Genomic DNA, 22103 nt, shown 5'->3' on the forward strand with positions numbered 1-22103 from the left:
GGCTGGCCTTGAACTTGCAATCCTCCTGTTTCAGCCTCCCAAGTCACTGGGATTGCAGGCATGTCAACCACACCTGGTGGTTCTTATGTTTTTGAGAAAGGAATGGTAAATCTTGCTGTTCGGAAGGAATATACTGTATTTAAAATTCTTTTTCTTTTCTTTCTTCCTTTCTTTCTTTTTTGGCAGTACTAAGGATCGAATCCAGAGGTGTTCTACCACACAGCTACATCCTCAGCCTTTTTTAGTTTTTATTTTGAAATGGCCTCACTGAGTTGCCAAAGCTGGCCTTGAACTTGCTAACCCCCTACCTTAACCTTTGGGGTCATTGGAATTATAGGCAGGTGCCCTGACTTCTGGCATATTTACAGATGTTGTTTGTGATATGCCAGGAAAAGGAGTACACAGTAATAAGACAGGGTCTTCTAGAGACTTGGGAGGCTGAGGTAGAAGGATTACAAGTTCAAGGCCAGACTGGACAACTTAGTGATACCCTATCTCAAAATAAATACAAAAAAGACTGGGAATGTAGGTCAGTGGTAGAGAGCCCTGGGTCAAATCCTGAAAATACACACACACACACACACACACACACACACACACACACACAAGAAAAATAACAGCAACAACAACAAAACAGGCATCCATGGTTATATTTGCATTAGATCATTGACTATAGTCAATAAGACTAGAGATAAGGAGACAGGTGATTCACAAAAGGAGACTTAAAGGAGAGCTAACTTTATTGAGAATTTACTATGTGCCAGACACTCTTCTAAGTGCTTTATAATAGCAGGTTGTTTAATTTTCAAAATGAATCTCTAAGGGAGACACTAATCCCACTTTGTAGATGATCAAAATGAAGCAGAGCAGTTTCCTCAAAGTATGGACAGCTAGAAAGTGACTTGAACTGTAATGTGAACCTGAGCACCATGGCCTTAGAACCTATACTCTTAAACACAAATTAATGAAATATTGAGAATATAAAATCAACAGGACAGGTAATAAGTGGAATGTGGCAAGTGAAGCAAGCTAGTGTCAGTTTTCAGCTGAGAGAGAGAGAGAGAGAGATATTATCCTATAATTAATTATAAGCTTTCAGTTAGCCATTGACTCTGTCCTTGGAAACACAAGTTTATTGGAAAGTTGAACTATAAAAAGTAGAGTAAATAGTAATAGTCCCAGCCCATTGTTTTTCAAATGGGCATGATCTTTTTTGCTTTATCTCTTGATAAAGACTATTTCTGGATAGTCACACATAAAATTTTTTAACAAGTGATGGTCTCAGTGTAGTTGTGGAAAATATGCTATATTCTTTTTTTGTATTATGTCAGCTGAGATGTTTTTTCAGGAAGTGGCAAGAGAGAAATACATAATAGTTATATAATCTGGCTTGAAAATGAAATTATATATTTGAAATGCTTTCCAAACTTACTGTTTTGGAATTGGTGTATTAAGTCCTGAATTGGTAAAAACAAGTTGGATTTTATGAAAAACTAAATAACTTTTGTTTTGGAGAATATTTTAAATAATCTTAAAGTATGTTTTTGACGAATCATAGATTTTAGGACATATTATACCTGAGTTTATTTTACTATACAATAAATTTTTACTAGTGATAAAGTAAAACTTTATAATAGTTGTTTGAAATTAGAAAATTTTTTTGTTAGCTATCGAAATATTTGTTTAGAGAATTCATATTTTGGAAGCAAAAATTTAGTTAAAAATTAAAAAAAGTATGAATATTTTCACAAAACATTTAATTTTAACAATATTTATAGAATATGTATGTCAGTCTGCTTATCTAAATTTTTTTTCCTTGTTTTTTAATTTTTAGTAAAATCTTTTCATTTAGTGAATATTTGTGGAGTGCCTGCAAGGTGAGGGAGCATGTATTTGGTTCTGGGGAAAGAACACTGCAAGGCAGATGTCCTCTTCACACACCTGGTCTTGGCTAATTCTTATACTATTTTCTGGTGTGTGTTTGTGTGTGTATGTGTGTGGAGTGTGTGTATGTACACACATGTGTGCTAGATAAATGGAGATGGGTGGCAGGTTCTCTTGCAACTAGAATTCATCTGATAATCTCAGTAATTATTCTTTTTATTTTATGTTAGAGGTACTTATGAGCAGATGTGTAAAAACTAAACCTAAAGTAGTTGAGCAACTTTTGATTGTCAGTATTTTAAAAAGTTTTCAGGAAGTACGTAGAGTTCAAGAATGCATAAATGTACTGATATAATATGTGATAATATATTATATTACCTGTAATTTTGGAATAATGAATACGTAGTTGCACTATATATAGAAACAGTGAAATTCCACAGTTGAGTAGATTACATATCAGAATTTTTTTTTTAAACAAATAACAAAGACTCCAGTATAGTCCAACATGGGTTATATGCCAGCTACCATCCTAACATCCCAAATTTCTAACTAGGTCTTGATTGCTCTGTATTTTCACATGACATCTTCCATAATGAGACTCCTTTTCTTAGTCTATTACTGATCCCCACCTCGTTTGAGGTTATAAACTCTTTGAACCTAAAATCTCTTATTTCTCTTTCATTAGGAGAAATGTATCTTTCTTAAGGTTATTGGTTGGAATATTACTTTCAGGTATTTGGGAATATAGCTTTTCATGCTATCCTTAATGAGATAGATTATCATTGTATTTAAAATCTTTACTTGATCCAACCTAAAATCTCAAAGGGATTGAGTTTAATAAAGACACATTATGTTGAGTTTACCAGTTTTTTACTTTCTGAGATACAAACTGTTAAGAATCTTTACCCGTTTCATCTGCACTTCAGAAATAATATAAAATAATAAAAAGATGGCAAGATATCAAGCTGTGATCGGGCTCTAGAAAGTAATAGTAGTATAAATGAATTAATTCTGATGTTGGCCCGAATGTGCTAACATTATCCCTAAAAGAGACATCAAGGAGATACTGATTTAGAGCTCAGCTCATCCTGCAATTAAAAGGATATATTAAAAGATTTGTGATATTATCTATGAAGAGTTTAGACCCATAGAAAAAAACTTAATGTGAAATATAATTTATATAATAATTAAATTTTAATTTTTCTTAAAAGGTATCCTATAAACAATTCTATAGTTTATTAGGAGGAGCATGGTATTTAAAGTGAAGATGTGTATATATATTATTTTTTTAAAATATCTTTGAAATGTCTATTCAAGATGAGCTCACATCTCAGCTGTATATCCTTCAAATAACCAAATTGTATCCAGTTTCATATGTGGCAGGTATAGTTGGCATAAATTTTTGAGCCAAACTCTGTTTTGCCTTTATATTACTATGGTAGATTCTCAATTTTCTAACTTTGTAGGGTGAATTAAAACAATTCAGATTCAATAGTGTGTTTCCTATAAAAATATAGTTAGCAGTTTTTAAATTTAAAAATTCTATTATAGTAATTAAATACTGTGATATATCTCAATTCTTATTGTTAATAAATTAGTCTTAATCATAATTACTCTTGAGGATTCTCTGGATTTTCTCTGGCCTGAGTGTAATAAAGGCTTTAAGATCAATTTCACTTTTTTTTCAATATTAAATAAATTGATTAATCTTAATTTTATTATAATTAAATAACCCCTAAATTTAATAGACACAAAATTCATCCTTTGGTTCCTTGTTATAGATTATTATTGTTAATACAATTACTAATTTGTGATTAAGTGCTCCCTACTGTATGCTTGCCTTGCTTTCACCTAGAATCTAGGGCCATTACTTTCTGTAACCATTTCAGTGAGCTGCCATAGTTTTCAGTCTGTACTGTCACCTGATCCAAGCATGCGCCAAAATATCACTGTTCCTGGCTCCTGTATGCTGAATCTGCTTTGCAAACCCTTTGTTCCTTGAGCTTTTGCTTTAGCCAAAAACCAAAGTTAACAAATTATCTGGATATGGACATATACCATTTGCTTCCTTAGCTCCCATGCTGTGTAACTCTCTAGCTTTTTATTAAACTTGTAAATACTTTATTAAATACAATAATGGCATTCCCATGTGCAGTTGTGTGGCTCATGTGTCAAAATAAAGGCTGCTTGTGAATTTGTAAGAAGAATATGAATGCTCCACTTGCGTGCGCTGCATTCAGCTTTTCCGTGTTTTTTCTTTTTTGTTGTTGTTTTTTTAATCAACCACTTACTCTTTCATGGTGTTTGGTTTAATTACCTGGTTATTATATGTGTTATACCAAGGTAAGTTTGATATAAGGTAACTTCTGTATTCTATGTGGTTACACGTATTTCATAGGAATTATTACATATTTTTCCATTTAAATTGTTGGCCATTTCTAAATAAATATTTTTTTAACTTACAATAATAAGTAGCTTTCTCTATTTTTAAAATTAATTCTTAAAGTAATGTGGATTATTTCCTGTAAAATTTGTTTTTAAACCAGAGAAGATACTTCATGTTACTTATGGTATAGATGTAGGCAAACCTATTGTAAGAAGATCTATTCTTTTAAAAAATATAGTATACAATTATTGGCTTTAGGAAATAATATTTTAAACTTCCCAAGTGCTTTAAAAAGTAAGTAGCAGATTCTAATAGTGAGTTTAAGGAAGTTGGGCTTTTTATTTCATGTAGTCTTTTAGGAAAACAGTTATTTTCTAAACTGAATTATACTTCTGTTATTATTTGTGATATGTTTTCTCAGCATCAGAAATAATTTGATAGATGAGGACAACAGCTTGAGTAATTGTTTGTCTTATACAAGATTCTCTTTTAGGAAAGGATGTTAAATGGATGTTCAGAGTGGTACACAAGCACGTGTGTCTTAGAAGAAAAAGCAAGTTTGAGCTTGAAAGTCTATCTGTGCTGTTTATGTACACATTTCTGTTACGAATGTTAAGAAAAACTTAGACATGTAGTATTTGTGCAAAATAGGGCATCCTAATTGTTTCACACATTTCTTAATTTCATAGTATTGAGTGCTAACAGATTGTAGTCTTTTCTATTTCTCTTCCTTCTTTATTTTATCTTGTACTTTGATCTTTCCTCAGTTTCCTGAAGTCTGTATTCTTTCTTTTCTTCTTAAAGAAAGTTTTAGGGTAGCTCTGTCTTGGATCCAAAACTTAAATTCAAGAACTGGCTGGCATAATTTTTAGTTCTGCCTTTTATCTCCTCATTTCTGCCTTTTGCTGCTCTCCTCCCTGTGGAGGAAACAATCACTTCATAGGAATGTGACCTATAACAAGCTTCCTAATCTTTTTTACTTTGCTGTCTTCACTATTTTAATAGTGAGTATAATTCCACTTACTCTACTTATTTTGAAATGGATATATACTGCAATTTAAAAATAGAAAACTGTGAAATATGATGTATTAAGAACTGTGTAAGGTTTTGAACGACCAACAATAAAAAAAAAAAGAAAAAAAAAAAAATAAAAATAGAAAGTTGTGTTGGATTGTTTGGTTTTCAGTTTTAATAGTTCTTTTTCTATGGAAACTTTACAATAAGAGCTTAGCACCCTATTTAAAGTTGTTTAAATTTTCAAATTGTTCCCAGATGGGAATAGGCCATAAAAAGAAACAAATCAGGATATGCTAATTATAGACTGTTGAGTTCTGTTTTTAACATCTTTGCTGGTAAAAACTTAACTCTAATTTGCAGCTGCTGTTCACCAATAGTTTGCAGCTAAATGCAAGTGATTAGGAAGTATGTGTGACAGCTGTTACTTTTAAAATGCTCTATTGCAAGCAATATTAGACTTCCCTGTGGCAATAAAATATAATTCTGCTAGACTAAGCTTTTCTTGTCTTTTTTTTTTTCAGTGCCAGGAATTGAACCCAGGCCTCCCGCATGCTAGGCAAGCACTTTACCACTGAGCATACAGCCTCAGACGTAAAGAGCCATATAAAAGTTTATTATGTTCAATCTGAAATTTGTCCTTCTATATATTAGCCAAATATATATATATAATCTTTTAGATGTATTTGCTTTCTTTTTTTTTTATTGACCAATCCCCTTATTTCATGTCACTTGATCTAGCACCCACATCTGTGTAGAAGGATGGCTGCATATAGCTTTCTCTCTCTCTCTCTCCCCTTTTATTAAAAAATATTTTTTTAGTTGTAGATGGACACAATAACTTTATTTTTATGTGGTGCTGATGATCGAACCTAGTGCCTCACACGTGCAAGGCGGGCGCTCTACCACTGAGCTACAGACCCAGCACAACTTTTTTTCTTTAAACATTGACAAGTCTTTGTATTTGAAAAAACCTAGACTATAGTGGATTATAAAAAAAAAAATGAAATCAGAATTTTTATTAACTTTATGGATGTGACACATAAGCCACACAGGTGAGACATAGGGTATTATCTTGGTGAAGGTTAGAATCTGGAAACTCTAGGTCTACATTTTAAGTTGTATCTAATAAAATACATACCTATAGGTGTCCCTTAAAGTAATAAAGCAAACAGTTGAGTGGTTTGTTTTCTAGCAACCAATTTAAAAATGTTAAATCTTTTGCTTTTTGAGAAGTAGCATTTTAAAGATGTTAAGTTTAAAAATGTTGTAGAGCAGTACTTCTTTATCTCAAATAGTATGTTTATTTTCAACATTGCTTATTCTTAAAGACAATGTGCTGTTGAGTAGTGAACTGATTTAAAATTTATTTTTCAGATGAACCGGAAACTCGAGATGCATGGTGGGCAGAAATCAGACAAGAAATAAAATCACATGCTAAAGCCTTAGGCTGTCATGCTGTAGTGGGCTACAGTGAGTCAACCAGCATCTGGTAAATGACGACGACAACTTGGCTTTTCAGACACTGGAATCTAGCTTGTCATGTGAAAGGAGAAAAAGCTTTATGCAGATGTAAAGCAAAGAATAGGAGGGTCAAGAGCTTGGCCCTTAGGGTGCTTTGGGCCACATTTAATGTGCCATCTTTCCCACTTAATCACTGTGAAGCTTAGGGAACATTGCTCAACTCCTCTGAGAGCTTCAATTTATTCATTAAAATTGAGAAAACAAAACCTGTCCAATTAAAGTCCTCCAGGGAGTAAATGAGAGTATTATACTGGCATATAGCAAGTATAAACACTATTTTACTACATTTCATGAGTTTGTAGACTTTTTCCTTACACTGAAATATTTGGAACTCTTGATTTTTTTTTTTTTTTTTAATAAATGAATTAGCAAGTGTCTTAAAAGTTTGTAAACTTATTCTACCTCCATTTACTAACTGGAATATAACTTTATTCTGCTAACAAATCATCCTTTCTAACTCTTCCAAGGTAGGGAGGGGCTTCCATATCCTCAGTTCTCAGCTCCTTTTTCTCTTTCATTTGAACAGCTTGCCTTCCTTTAAAATCAGAGCCATTTTACTGTTCACAGCCCTACCTCCACACATTCTTCTGCTTTTTATTACTTGTCTTCTATTTCTTCCAATTACATATTCTTTCTAGTTGCCTGGGTTGAAGCTTCTCATGTCAGAGTCCTTTATTGCCATTTGACTTTCAACCATATTTCAGACCTCATTATCTCTCTCCCCTAGCCCAGTGCTGGGGATAGAACGCAGGGGCACTACCACAGGGCTGCATCCCCAATCCTTTTAATTTTTTATTTTGAGATAGAGTTTCAAATAAGTTGTCCAGGCTGGCCTCAAACTTGCTATCTTCCTGCCTCAATCTTCTGAGTGGTTGGGTTATTGCCTCTTAAAACTATTTCATTAAAAAAATTTGAAATTCTAAAATTTTACTCTCAGATAATAATATTTTTCCACCAACTCATTTGCTCATTTATACCTCATTTCTTTTGACCTGTATTAAGTATTTTCTCATTTTCTTTCCTCAGTTCTGAGTTGACTTCTGTTTTGCCATCCTTGAACCCTACTTTCAGCCTCTTCAAAATTTATGATTAAAATTTATTCTGCTAAATCATCAAAGGATGATTTGTTAGCAGAATAAAGTTACATTCCAGTTAGTAAACAGAGGTAGAATAAATTTACAAACTTTTAAGACACTTGGTAATTCATTTATAAAAGATCAAGAGTTCAAAATATTTCAGTGTAAGGAGTCTACAAAGTCATGAACTGTAGTAAAATAGTGTTTATACTTGCTATGTGCCAGTATAATACTCTCATTTACTCCCTGAAGGACTTTTATTGGATAGGTTTTGTTTTCTCCATCTTAATGAATAAGTTGAAGCTCTCAGAGGAGTTTAGCAATGTTCCCTAAAATTTATGAAAAATTTATGATATGTCACCTAGAAGCTGTTTTACTTTCCTATTTTCCACCTTCTATTCTTGGGTAATTCTTTTTCTTTTTTTTTCTTTCTCTAGTTCTTTCTTTCTTTTTCTTTTCCTTTTCTTTTCTTCTTTTTTTTTTTTTTAAAGAATTTAACCTTTATTTTATTGTTTTTATGTGGTGCTGAGAATCAAACCCAGGGTCTCACTCCTGCTAGGCAAGCACTTTACCCCTGAGCTACAAACCCCGGCCCTCTTGGATAATTCTTAATGCCAGATTCTCTGCTCTTTGGCTATTATTATTTTAGAGAAAAATAAATGTGGTAAATGTGAGTATTATGGGGCCATGCTATTCACTCTTTGGTGGTCCTTTTCTTTTCTGTAGCAGACCATATATTATACATTTGAACTACTCTATTCCTGTGGTAGCTATTCTACTCTAGGTAATTACCAGCTTTGTAATGCTTGTTTTGCTGTATTCTCTGACAGATGGTCTTACCTCATTCATAGATTTAGTTTCATAGGCTTTCAGGTTCAAGTGATATCAAGTGATATGATTTTAAAAGACATAGTTCTTACCATCAGATTTACATTTCCTCCTGGAGAATTGTGACATGTGTAATCCATTTTATGATTAGAGATTTACCAGTACACTTCAAGATTCCAGAGGGCTGAAAATCAAAAGGAGGATAGAAATAAAGTGTTAATGATGTAACTATTACTTGAACTTAATCTTGAGAGATGAATATGCATTATGTAAATGAAGAGAAAAGTCACAGGGCATGTTCAAAGCTAAAGATGTAGCAAATGAAGAATGCCAAAGGGTATGGCATGGCTGAAGATAGGTCACAGGTGCCTGAGTCTAAGTATTAGGCCATTAAATTAAGGAGGGATCACAGGTGCAAGAGTCTGTTTTATATATCAGTCCAGTGAATTTACTTAGAAGTTCAAATTCATCTGCCAGAAATTCCCTTTTTCCCCCCTAGACCTTAAAAACAAAAAATCTTTGTATTTATATACTATCTTGACTATTTTTTTCTGTTCTAACCCATCCTGTTTAGTGTTCTAGATTAAACTCTTTGAGGTGCACTCTGCTTTGGAACCTCTTAACTCAGAGCCTTTGCAAGCTCATGTTATTCATTCTGAAATTGCCCTCGTACCTTTTATGCCTTGCATTCTTGTACTTACTCATGATTCACATGACTGTTTCTTTTGTATATTTCTATGCTTCTGTTCCATTTACTCCTTGTTTCTACATTTTGTCCCTGGGCTGCTACTTGTCTTATTTGTTTTGGGTGATAGCCTTCAGTAGTTATGTTGATATGTTTTATTATTTTAGCTTTCAAAACAGGTGATATATAAAGAATTTTAAAAATTATTTTAAAATCAATTTTCTATCATATTTTGATCTATAGTAAGCTCCATTTAGTATATTTTGAATAATATCTTAGGCACCTTTATAATTGTTCAAATTCAGAGTAAGCTATAGCAATATAGATATTTACATAGTTAAACTTTTAGAATAGTTTTAATAAAACTTTATATGCATTAAGAAAGTATTCTAATATAATGTAGTGGATTATTATTGGATCCAACAATGTTGTATGTTACTGCTTATAGTTTGAAACATTTAAATCTTCCAAGTAGCTATTGTTATTAATATTATGCTTCACCTTTTTTTTCAATTTTTAATTTGTAGAGAATTCTTGCCCTCTCCATTTTAATAAAGTTACTTCCATTTTTTATCCCAGATTTAGAAGGTAAATCCTGTGGTATTATTCAATATTTAGTAAAGTCTAATTTGAATTTATCACTCTTGTAATAATTTTGGTATTTAGCATTTTCCAAAGTTATATTGCCTGAAAATATTCACTTGTTTGTATTTTTCCTGTTTTACAGTGAAGAGGTCTGTATTTTATCAGCATCTGGCACAGCGGCTGTTCTGAACCCTCGATTTCTGCAGGATGGCACCGTGGAAGGCTGTTTGGAACAGAGGTTGTCATGGCAGCCTGCCTTATTTTCTGTAATGGCAGAGAAGGGAGAGGTTGTCTCCTTTTTTTCCCCTCAGAACCAGAATAGTTGTCTAATAGGGTGACTTACAGTGGTACAGTATAGAAATTGGGACGTGGCACTTTACTGATGTTTAACTAACCTTTGGTAACAGGTAAGTATGGGGTTTAGCACTGTATTACACACAATATTTCTATCACGATAAGTGACACGTGTGACTATAGTTTTAGTCCACTCTTGCTTTGCTGTGACCAGTACACCTGATGAGAACAGTGTAGAGGAGGAAAAGTTTATTTTGGCTCAGGGTTTCAGAGATTCAGTCCATGGTTGGCAGAGTCCATACCTCAGGATTGGAGGGGAGTGGCAGAGGAAAGCGGTATAGAACATGTGAATATCAGAAAGCTGACAGAGAGCTGCACTCATCAAGGACAAAATCAAAACCCCAAAGGCATGCCTCCAGTGATTTACTTTCATACCCTGCCTGCCTACAGATAACCACCCTGTTAATTCGTATCAGTAGAATAATCCACCAATTAGTTTACAACTCTCATAATCGCTTCACCTCTGAGCATTCTTGCATTGTCTCATACATGAGCTTTTGGAGGATAGGACATATCTAAACCATAGCAACTACCAATTGAGGAATTTTTTGACTTTGTTATAATATAGAAATTATTTTGACTTTGCCTTTCTTTCCCCCTTATGCCTACTTCAAAAACAAAATAGAGGCCATGAAATAAGATTAAAAAAAAAAGTTCTTATTTCAGAAAAATAATCAAATCACTATACTGTATAAAATTACAGATAAAAACTTCATGGAAAGTGACTGTAGTATTTGTAAAACAGAAAGTAAAAGTATTAGGTAAAATAAACTTTGTGACTGACTTAATTATTTAGTCCCTTTGAACTTTTGTTACTGACAATATCAAAATGTTTTTCATAAACAGACAAAACCATCAATTGTATATATAAACATTGTTTTTTTTAAGCATATACATGCACATAAACTATTGGTTTGATATCAGAGTCTACCTGAATAAAATTTATTTTAATTATGCTTTATGACACAATGTGCATGCTTGCTTTCTTCCCCAGTATTAATATATTAGTTATGAATTAAGTAAGGAAATTAAAATAATTCTATATTTGGTCAAATTTAGTATAAATTGGCAAATCTGAATATTACCAATATATTTTAGCTCTAGTCAAAAGAGAACCTTGGTAAGTTCTTCTTTTGTCAATATTTAAATGGATGTTGGCCATTCTGTATTCCAGAACCTCAAAAGTTATAAATAGGTCCATTTTAAAGTGTGTTAAACAATTATAATATTCTGTTGAGAAAACTGCCTTTGCCAGTTAATTTTCTCACTCCTGAAATATGGTTCTTAACACTTCAGTAGATTTAATTCCCTTTTTTTTTAAAAAAAATATTCTTTTTAGTTGTTGATAGACCTTTATTTTATTTATTTACATGTGGTACTGAGAATCGAACCCAGTGCCTCATTCATGCCAGGCAAGTGTGCTACCACTGAGCCCAAGCCCCAGCCCAGATTTGTGTGTGATTCATGCTGGGGATTGAACCCAGGGTCTCAAATATGCTAGGCAAACTACATTCAGCTACCACTGAGTTACATACACACCCTGCTAGATTTAATTCTTAAGTAATTAGAAGCCTATTTTAATAAATTATTTTTCCCATTTTTGGATTTTTCTGTTTTGTGGCTTAGGTATGTGTAGTAAATTTTCTAATATGCTAGTCCAGGACAACAGATGCCATCCCTAGTTGTGAACAAAAAAGCTTATGTTTTTTCCTGTTATAAAATTATCAGTGCTTTCGCTGAGTTTGATTCTCAGCACCACATAAAAATAAATAAATAACAACTAAAAAAAATTTATCAGTGCTTTCTAAAAAATTTTTTTTCAAAGAATGTAGAATAAAAGGCAAATTTCAAATGTTTTCGGAAATTTTCATGCTTTTATTCTTATCTCTTATAATGATGTATCACTTATGTTCAAGTTTGTGTGAAGTGTTTAGTTAAACCTTGTTGTGGTTTACCCCTTCCTAATATGGACTTTGGGTTCACGCTGAAATTCAAATATGAGGTCTGCTACTTTGTATTAAGTGTGACTTAGCAAGTTAATTTTCTGGGTTAATTTCAAGTGAAGAACTAGTATTAGTTATTATTAGCATGTTAGTTATTATCAGTATTATTAGTATAGTTAGGAACTAGTATTTGCTGCTGTTTGCTAGGTATTACATTGAGTTTGGGATATACGTTTAGCTGTAGTTTTCTTAATTTTCAAAAACACTCACAAACATTTCTAGGTAGGTGTTACATTTTCATAGAGGAGGCTCTGAGACGTTAAGTAACTTATTCAAGGTCATACAGTTTACTCAGATCTGTCTTGACTTCCCTCATATTTCTAACATGAAATGCTGTTTCTACAGTAGAATAATAACAACTAGGAATAATGTAATGTGATTTAGAGGGTTATTATGAAAATTCAATGAAAAAATGTATATAAGAAATCTATAGATTGCCTGTCTTCTAGTATATATAGTGTGAGTTTTCCTTCTCCCCTTTTAAAATTTGTCTGCTTGCCATATTTAATCTAGTAGGCTTCCGTAGGTTAGAGAGATCTAGACACATCTTTCCAGAGCTCTAGAAGATATGGCTGTTGGAAAGTTTGGGGTTCTCTGAGGAGCTTCACTCTGTTTCAGTTCTTGTCTTGATTTTTTCAAATTTAGTGACTGAAAACATGTATCATTATTTTAAAATGAATTCACAAATAGGCATTTTACAGTGAATGGGGAGGAGTAGATGGTTTGCTTGTGGCTTATTTATGATATGTATGTCATTTATGACATTGGCATTTGGTTTGTCAGAAGTGTTAGAATTTGGTCATTGGAAATTAGAAGTCTTAGCGAGTATACTTATTTTTAACTTACCTGCATTTCTTTGTAAATGCATTTGTTTTTATGTCAATGTTTTCGAATTAACTACTATATGAAAACATTAATATAAAATAAATGCATTTACAAATAAAAACAAGTATTTTTTTTAAACAACTTAATTAACAAGTAAGTTAATTGTAAAATGTTCTTTTTCCCTAAGAAATTTTTTTGTGCTTACTTTTGTCAGTTAGTAGGAAAATGTCACCCTTATTGTCCATCCATCTGTTTTTATATAGTATCTTTGTAACAATGGTAAGCTGATGAGTCATCAAAGTTGGTACAAAATGGCTTTCTATTTTAAAGCTACTCATAGAAACAATGTACAGATCTGATTTTATGGTCATTTGTAATTCTTACCAGTCAAATTGGTACTCTTACTCCTGTGGTAGAAGTTATATAGTTTGTATAGAAGTACTATGTATGTAATATTTGTTTCTGAAAAAAAATTATAGGTTTTCAAGAATGCCTTTTTTATTTTTGGTGTGTGTGCTGAGAACTGAAAAATTCTTTCTTTCTTTCTTCATTTTTCTTAATGTATTTATATAGGCTTGAAGAAAATTTGCCTGCAGGCTGTGGATTTTGCCATATACCATATGATGAACTGAATATGCCATTTCCAGCTCATCTCACATACTGCTATAGTTGCAGGAAACAAAAAGTTCCTGATGTTCTCTTTACAACTATAGACCTCCCAATAGATGCAATAGTTATTGGAAAAGGTTGTCTTATTCAAGCAAGGTGTGTTTGTAAATACAGTATTTGTGTTCCCCAAAAAAATTATCAGGCATGGAATTATAAAGATTTATTGTTTCCTACCTATTTGATCCTGGATAGGCTGTGCAGTTCTACTGGAACCTTGTATTTTATTCCATGTACTTTAGGAGGAAAAATATCTCTGTATAAAACTCAAATAAGTTTATGTGCAGAAAGAGTTTTTAAATATTTAAATGCTGTATAAATGTTCATCATGGTTATTATTAACCTCTTTATAGGCTAGGGATATTACTAGCATAGATTGCTTAAATGACATTATATATATGTTTTAGTTAGCTTTTTTGCCACAGTGACCAAAAGACCTGTCAAAAACAATTTTAGAGGAGAAAAAGTGTATTTGGGGCTCATATTTTCAGAAATTTTAGTCCATAGAAGGCTGACTTTACTACTCTGGAACCAAGATGAAGTTGGACATCCTGGTAGAAGTACATGAAGGAGGAAAACAACTCAGGACATGGCAACCAGGAAGCATGGAGAACTGGGACAAAATATAAACCCAAAGACAGGGACTGGGGATATGGCTCAGTTGGTAGAGAACTTTCCTTGCATGTACAAGGCCCTGGCTTCAATCCCCAGCACCACAAAAAAACAAAACAAAACAAAACAAAAATCCAAAGACAGGCCCCCAGTGACCAATCTCCTTCAGCAACACCCTACCTGCCTATAGCCACCGCCCCATTAATCCAATCAGTGAATTAATTTCACTGATTAGGTTTAGCTCTCATGACTTAATGGTTTCACCTCTGAAAATTCTTGCATTGTCTAATTCTTGAGCATTTGGGGGATACTTCCTATCTAAACCATGACAATGTATATTGTGAAAATTGACCTTTTCTTTCAAAAAACAGTACTATGTGGTGTTTCTTTTACTGCTTCACTTAACTGTTGAGAGTTTCTTCCAAAAATACACTAGAGTAGGACATTCTAAATTGTGACACACAGCAAACAGCTGTAACTGTCTAGGTTCTCACCAACTGCAAGGTTACCAAGTCCTTTGGACATTTCTGTCCTCATTTTGCTTGACATCTCACTAGTTAGTGACACAGTTGGTCATTTTCTCCTTTTTGAAATTTCTCTTAACAGTGTCATACCTTCTGTTTTTTCCTACCTCTCTATATGGCCTTTAGTGTCTTTGATGACTCCTCATTTTGTGATTTTTGAGAGTGATGGGTTTGGACCCTCTGTCAATTTGTAAATCTATATGCTATCTATATGTCCATGACTCTTAAATTTATAATTCTAAATAACATACTTCTATTCTTCAGATTCATACACCTGTCTACTTCACATCCTGTTTTGATATATCACAGACATCTCGTGCTTGTTCCAAGTAGAACTGCTGATTTTCTTATCATCTTTCAGATTGTTTCTTTTCTTTTTTAAAAAAATATTTATTTTTAGTTGTAGTTGGACAAAATACCTTTATTTTATTTATTTATTTTTATGTGGTACTGAGGATTTAACCTAGTGCTAGGTGAGAGCTCTATTGCTGAGCCGCAACCCCAGCCCAGATTGGTCTTTTCTTTTTGAAAAAAAAAAAAAGACTACCTTTCTCTACCCAATTCTTCATGCCAAATTTGGTCTTTGATATTGTCCTCTTTCTCAACCTCTCCCTATCAAATTCATTACAAAGTCATGTTGAATTTTCTTCTGAAATATATTCCTAAGTAATTCTTTTAATGCATCTATTGGTGATGAACCATCTCTTTTGTTTGTCTGAAAAATGTGTTTACTTTTATATTTAAAACATAATTGGGGTTGACAGTTATTTCCTTACAGTTCATTAAAGTTAGTTTTTTTAAAAAATATAATTTTTAGTTGTTGATGGGCCTTTAATTTATTAATTTATTTATATGTGGTGCTGAGAATTGAACCCAGTGCCTCACACATGTGAGACAAGTGCTTTACCACTGAGCCATAATCCCAGCCCTGAAGATAGCTTTTTATTACTGCCTTTTGGCTTTTATTGCTACTGTTGAGAAATAATAATATTAGTCTGTTCTCCCTTTGAAGGTAGACTTTCTGGTCTAAAATAGATGCTTTTATATTCTTTTTTTAAAAAAATTTTAAAATTTTATTGAATTATATATGACAGCAGAATGCAATTAAATCCATATTACACAAATAGAGCATAATTTTTCATGTCTCTGATTGAACACAAAGTAGAGTCACACCATTCGTATGTTTCCATACATGTACTTAGGGTAATGATATCAGTCTCATTCCACCGTCTTTTCTACCCCCGTCTTTCCTACCCCCATGCCCTGCCTTCCCCTCTGCCCTAGCTAAAGGTCGTCTATTCTTCCCATGCTCCCCGCTCTCCATCCCCATTATGAATCAGCATCCTTATGTCAGAGAAGACATTAGGCATTTGTTTTTTTGCGATTGGCTTACTTCACTTAACATTATATTCTCAAACTCCATCGATTTACCTGAAGTTGCCATGATTTTATTTATTTTTAATGCTGAGTAACATCCAATTGTGTATATATCTACCACATTTTCTTTATCTAGTTTTGTGTTCTTTTAATGAGTAAAATATTTTTTTTCCCTTTGCTAGTCATCTGTCGTATGATCATTGGCAGTTTGGAATGTTAGATTTTAAATTATATTGTCTAGTGATTTGATCAATATTATTTCATTGAAACATTTTGAAATTTTTTATTTCTTTTTTTTTCTTGGTGATGCTGGGGATTGAACCCAAGATCTGTGCATGTGAGGCAAGCACTCTACCAACTGAGCTATGTCCTCAGACTGAATTTTTTTATTTCTGTTTATTGAAATAAGACTTAAAATAAATTTTACAGTTGTAGATGGAAAAAATGCCTTTATTTTGTTTGTTTATTTTTATGTGTGCTGAGGAGGGAACCCACTGCTTCACGTATGCTAGGCAGGTGCTCTATCATTGAGCTAAAACCCATCCCGAAATAAGACTTACAGTGAGTTTACATAGTAATAAAAATGGCAGAAAATATTATTGATGTAACTTAATAAGCCGATTTGGAACAAATAAATGTTTTATTAAGTACACTTCTGGAAAGTTTTTCAACTTTTTGACATTTCTTAAGATAATATCAAGAATACTGTCCACTGACTGAATTATTCTTCTTTACAGGTTATGTCGCTTAAAAAAGAAAGCACAGGCAGAAGCAAATGCTACAGCTATCAGTAATCTCTTGCCATTTATGGAATATGAAGTACATACTCAGCTAATGAATAAACTAAAACTCAAAGGAATGAACGCTTTGTTTGGACTAAGAATCCAGATCACAGTGGGTGAAAATATGTTGATGGGCTTAGCAGTAAGTTTAGAAACTTTTGGTTTTATGATTTCTGTTGTTGTAGTAGATTCTGTTTTATGGGAGTCATTCTTTTAAAAAGTCTTAGTTGAAGAAACTCATCAAGACCTGCAATGGTTGGGGCGTTTTTAGGTAGAGAAGACTCTGGTGTAGGTTTTCACATATTTTAAAGGGACTGTAACCATAACTATAAAAGTTAAATATCTAAAAATTATCATTTTTAACTTATTAGTAAGTTGACCACTATGGATCCAGATTTTATTATTGTTTACAAATTACTGAAACAGGGTTTTTACCTCTTGGCACTGTTGGCATTTGTGCAGGGTGACTCCTTGTTTCTGGGTACTGCTTCTTCATTGTAGATGTTAAGCACCATACCCACTGTATGCTAATGCACCTTTCTAGTTCTGATAACCAAACATGTTTGCAGACATTGCTAAATGTTTTCCTGCCTATTGTTAGAGAAGTAAGCTTTATCATAAACTTGTACCTATGGCTAACAGTGGAATGTGTAATAAAATACTTGTATGTATATCTTTTTTTTCCCCATGCAGGGGATTGAACTCAGGGCCTTGCATATTCTAGGCAAACTCTGTACCACTGAACTACGCTCCAGCCTTTTAACTTTTTATTTTGAGATAGAGTTTTGATAATTTGCCCAGGCTGGTCTCAAACTTGTGATCTTCCTGCCTCACTTTCCAAGTAGCTAAGACTATAGGCATGCACCATCATGCCTGGCAAAATGTGTGTTTTTAAGTGCCAGTAAAATGTGAGACTGGTTAAAACTCTGTTTCCATTTCATGTTCCCCTTGTTTTATGAGAAAATGAGTTCTGTCTGGAAAGATGTCAATGGAGAAAGTTTGTAAATAGCAAAGGACCCAGAGAAGTAGGTGTTTGCAAACCATAATGATCATAGGAATCTAATCAGTATTTTTGGAAATTCTTTTGTTTTCTAGATACTTTGCTAGCCAGGATTTTTGTCTGTGTTACTGGCAATTTTCAAATTTGAATTCTCTTGGCATCTTTCTAAGACATGCGTAGATGTTTAATTTTAAGAATTTATGGAACTTGGAATTTTTTTTAGTATATCTTTTTTTATTTTGTAGATAAAATGCCAAATTGCTTACTATTTCATGTGTCTTTTGTATAAGAGCAAATATATAAATTTTTGTATGTAGGGGAGAATTGTTTTATAATAAATGTACTTATTAGGTATCATAATTTTTTAGCAATAGAAATTTGTAATAATGAAGTTAATCTGGTTTACATTAAGATACTTGATGTTTAGAGTAGAGAAAAATGTTTAATTCAGAAGTCTAAAAATTTGCATGCTTGGCAAGAGTGTAACATAAATAAGTAATTTGGGCTGAATACAAGACTAGCAATTGATGAATACCTATGGGAACTAAGAACTGGATTCAAATATAAAAGTTTAAAGACTAATTTACTAACTAAACCAAACATTTCTGATGGTTGAGTCCTATGGAACCAGTTTATGTCCCTGGTATAATTTTAAGTTTGACTCAAATACTGATTTTCTGGTTCATACTCACGTTTTCCTTCTTGATCACTAAATGACATTACAGCTATTTGATATTTTGTTCTTTGTGCTGTTTTATATTTTCTCTACTTAAATCTCAAGATCTCAAGAGTAGCTTCTATAATAGCTAATACTCTCATGAGTGTCTGCTAGGTGTCTGGTCCTGCCTGTGCTAGACTAGAAGGAATGTAATACTGTTTTCACTTCATAAGAGAAAAGTACAAATGTTATTATAGGTTGAGACCACAAAGTGTTATGGTTATGTGTGCTGGAACTGGACTGCAAACAGCCCAGTACTCAACCATTCAAGGCCATTGCCTCATTAATGAATAGAGCTAAGAAAGTTGCTGTGCTTGCTACAGCTTCATGTAGCATAGTAGAAGTTCTGCAGTTGAGCATCAGACACTGGGTTATGGGTGTGGTGATGGATGCCAGTGAACAAATCAATAAAGAGCACTCCTGAGATCAGTTTGGTCTGCTCAGACTTCATTGTAGGCTGCCATGCCCCTTTTAGGGTGGATTTTGACAGAATTGTTAATTGATTAGTTAAAAATTAATTAAAAATTCAAAATACATAAATATTCAAAGTCAAAAGAAATATCTTCTCTTTCCCATTCTGCCTCTTCGATTTTAACAATTTGCTGTTTATACTTCTTATTTTGTTTCTCTGTGTATAGTAGCATAAACATAAACATAAACATAAACACATATGTAAATTTCATCTTGTTATTATTTTCCGTAGTAGTTTTCCAGTACTGATAGTTTGTGGTAACTATTTTAAGAGTCTGAAATTAATAGTTATTTAATTAAATATTTTAAATAAATCTACATTAAATAAAAAAATTGTGGCAATTATGGTTATATAGTGAAATTTTCTTGAGTTTCTCAGTGAGAAATACTTGGATTAAATTTCTTCACATTTATTGAATATGATCTTGACTAAGTGTAATGTCCTGGACTTCAGGGTTTTTTAAATTTCTTAACTTGCAAAACTTTCCCTTTTACTTTGCCACTGTTAAAAGTTGATTGTCAGGTTTGGGATTGTGGCTCAGAGGTAAAGCACTTGCCTAGCATGTGTGAGGAACTGGGTTCCATTCTCAGCACTGCATATAAATAAATAAATAAGATAAAGGTCTGTCAATAACTTTAAAAAAAAAGTTAATTGGCTTGGGGCTGTAGCACAGAGGCAGTGTGCTTGCCTAGCATGTGTGAGGCACTGGGTTTAATCCTCAGCACTGCATAAAAATAAGTAAAATAAAGGCATTCTGTCCATCTGCAACTACAAAATTTTTTTTTTAAAAAGTTGATATTATACTCATTCATCAAAAAAGAATTGTAGCAACTTTTTATTTATTTATTACTATTGTCCTTTTTTATGCAGCTTATTTTTTTATACTTACAAAGTAAAAACTTAAAAAATACTGTGGTGTATGCACTGAAAAGTAAATTTCCTCTTTCACACTGTATGTGTCTCATCTACCCAGGATCCTTCTCAGAGGAAAGCACCTCCTGTTACGAGTTAGGTTTAGCATGCCCTTCTAGAGATGGCCTGTGTGTATACTGATGCTTTATTGTGTTTTCTTACAGAACACAGATCACATTCCTAAATATGAAACCTTTTTTTAATATTTATATATTTTAGTGGTAGATGGACACAATATCTTTATTAGATTTTTTTATGTGGTGCTGAGGATTGAACCCAGTGCCTCACTCGTGCTAGGCGAGTGCTGTACCACTGAGCCACAACCCCAGCCCTAAATATGAAAACTTAAAGACCATAATTCTTTACATATTTTATCTGATTATTTCTCTATTTTGCAAGTCTGCCACAGGTGTATATTTAGCGGCTTTACCAATGCCTGGTGGTATTCAGATTGCTGGGAAGACTCCTAATGATGGTTCATATGAACAGCATATCTCTCATATGCAAAAGAAGATAAATGATACAATTGCTAAGAACAAGGAATTATATGAAATCAATCCTCCAGTAAGTAAAACAATTCTACATTGTAAATACACTGTTTATGAGTAGGTCATCTTATTTTGGATATTTTTTTTTTTTTTTTGGTGGAGGGGAGTTTGAGGTTTCACTACATTGCCCAGGCTGGTCTTCAACTCCTGAGCTCAAGTGATCCTCCTACCTCAAATTCTTGCACAGCTGGGACTATAGGTGTGTGCTACTGTGCTTGATTTAGATTCGCTCTCTTTTTTACTTGTTCTTTCACTTCCCTTAACATCTTTACACAAATATTTCCTTTTTGAGAAGTCCTACACTGACCACTGTATTTAAAATGCAATTCTGCAAACCATTTTTGGTGCTTCCTCTCATCCTTCTATGTTTTGTTGTTTTCTGTAACTCTTTTCTGTGTGTGTATGTGACTTTTTGACACACACTCAACATGCAGGCAAGTTTTTAATTTTTGTCTGTTGCTTGTGAAAACTAGTGGAATGAAGCTCCATCAGGGCTGTATTTCTGATACTTAGAAAAGTTCCTTGTAGTAGCTTCTTAATAAATACATTTTTTTTGCTTAAGATTATAAATGGTCTTTATTTTAATAAAAAGAAAGTGTTTACGGTAAAAGTGGAAAAGGAGATATTTCATTACAGCTGCTTTTTTACAATTTGTTGTCAGTCATTTCCATAGTCAGTTTTCTTGCTAAGTTTGATGTAGGTATCACAGTGCTTCCTCCTCTACAGATGCCTTTTCATTAGTGTGAATTGAAAGAAAGATGTTTTGGAGTTAGAATGCAACTGTTTTTATGAGTCTCTGATATGAAATACTTCCACAAAGGGAATATTTTGGATAGAAAAATGGACCACATATTTTTTGCAGTCTTCTACAATAGTACATCTGAATTTTAACTTCAGACAGATAGCTTTTGTCAGATTAGCAAAATTGTGAAGTTGAGAGGAATTCTAAGGCTAATGCCTAGAGCTGTGCTGCTCAGTGTGGTAGCCACTGGGGCACTTGTTGTGTGATGAGTCTGACTGAGATCTGTTCCAAGCGTAGAGTACAGACTGAATTTTGTAGACTTAATTTAAATATGAACGTAAAATATCTCATGAATATTTTTGTATTGATTACATGTTGAAAATTTAATATTTTGGATATATCAAATTAAAATCTTTTATTAAATTGATTTCATCTTTTTTTATTATAATCACAATAAAGGAGTGCATTACATTCATAATTTTTTTTTGCATTACAATTCTTAATACACCTGTATACCACAATTTATCAAATCTCTGTTTGTATATAAGGTATGTTGACACCAAATTCACATCTTCGTACATTAATT

General features: G+C 32.9%; 1 protein-coding gene across 28 annotated transcripts in view; it reads left to right on the forward strand.

The window, feature by feature from the left end:
* Positions 1-22103, forward strand: part of C2cd5 (C2 calcium dependent domain containing 5) — a 95507-nt gene that overhangs the window by 44773 nt on the left and 28631 nt on the right. For all 28 annotated transcript variants that reach the window (XM_078015094.1, XM_078015095.1, XM_078015089.1 and 25 more), the window contains 5 exons: positions 6662-6776; positions 10125-10220; positions 13738-13929; positions 17081-17267; positions 20627-20791. In XM_078015094.1, coding sequence (XP_077871220.1) covers positions 6662-6776; positions 10125-10220; positions 13738-13929; positions 17081-17267; positions 20627-20791 — 755 coding nt within the window. The remainder of the gene's footprint in view (positions 1-6661; positions 6777-10124; positions 10221-13737; positions 13930-17080; positions 17268-20626; positions 20792-22103) is intronic.

The sequence above is a fragment of the Ictidomys tridecemlineatus genome, chromosome 6, assembly GCF_052094955.1.
Source record: "Ictidomys tridecemlineatus isolate mIctTri1 chromosome 6, mIctTri1.hap1, whole genome shotgun sequence".
Taxonomy (NCBI): domain Eukaryota; kingdom Metazoa; phylum Chordata; class Mammalia; order Rodentia; family Sciuridae; genus Ictidomys; species Ictidomys tridecemlineatus.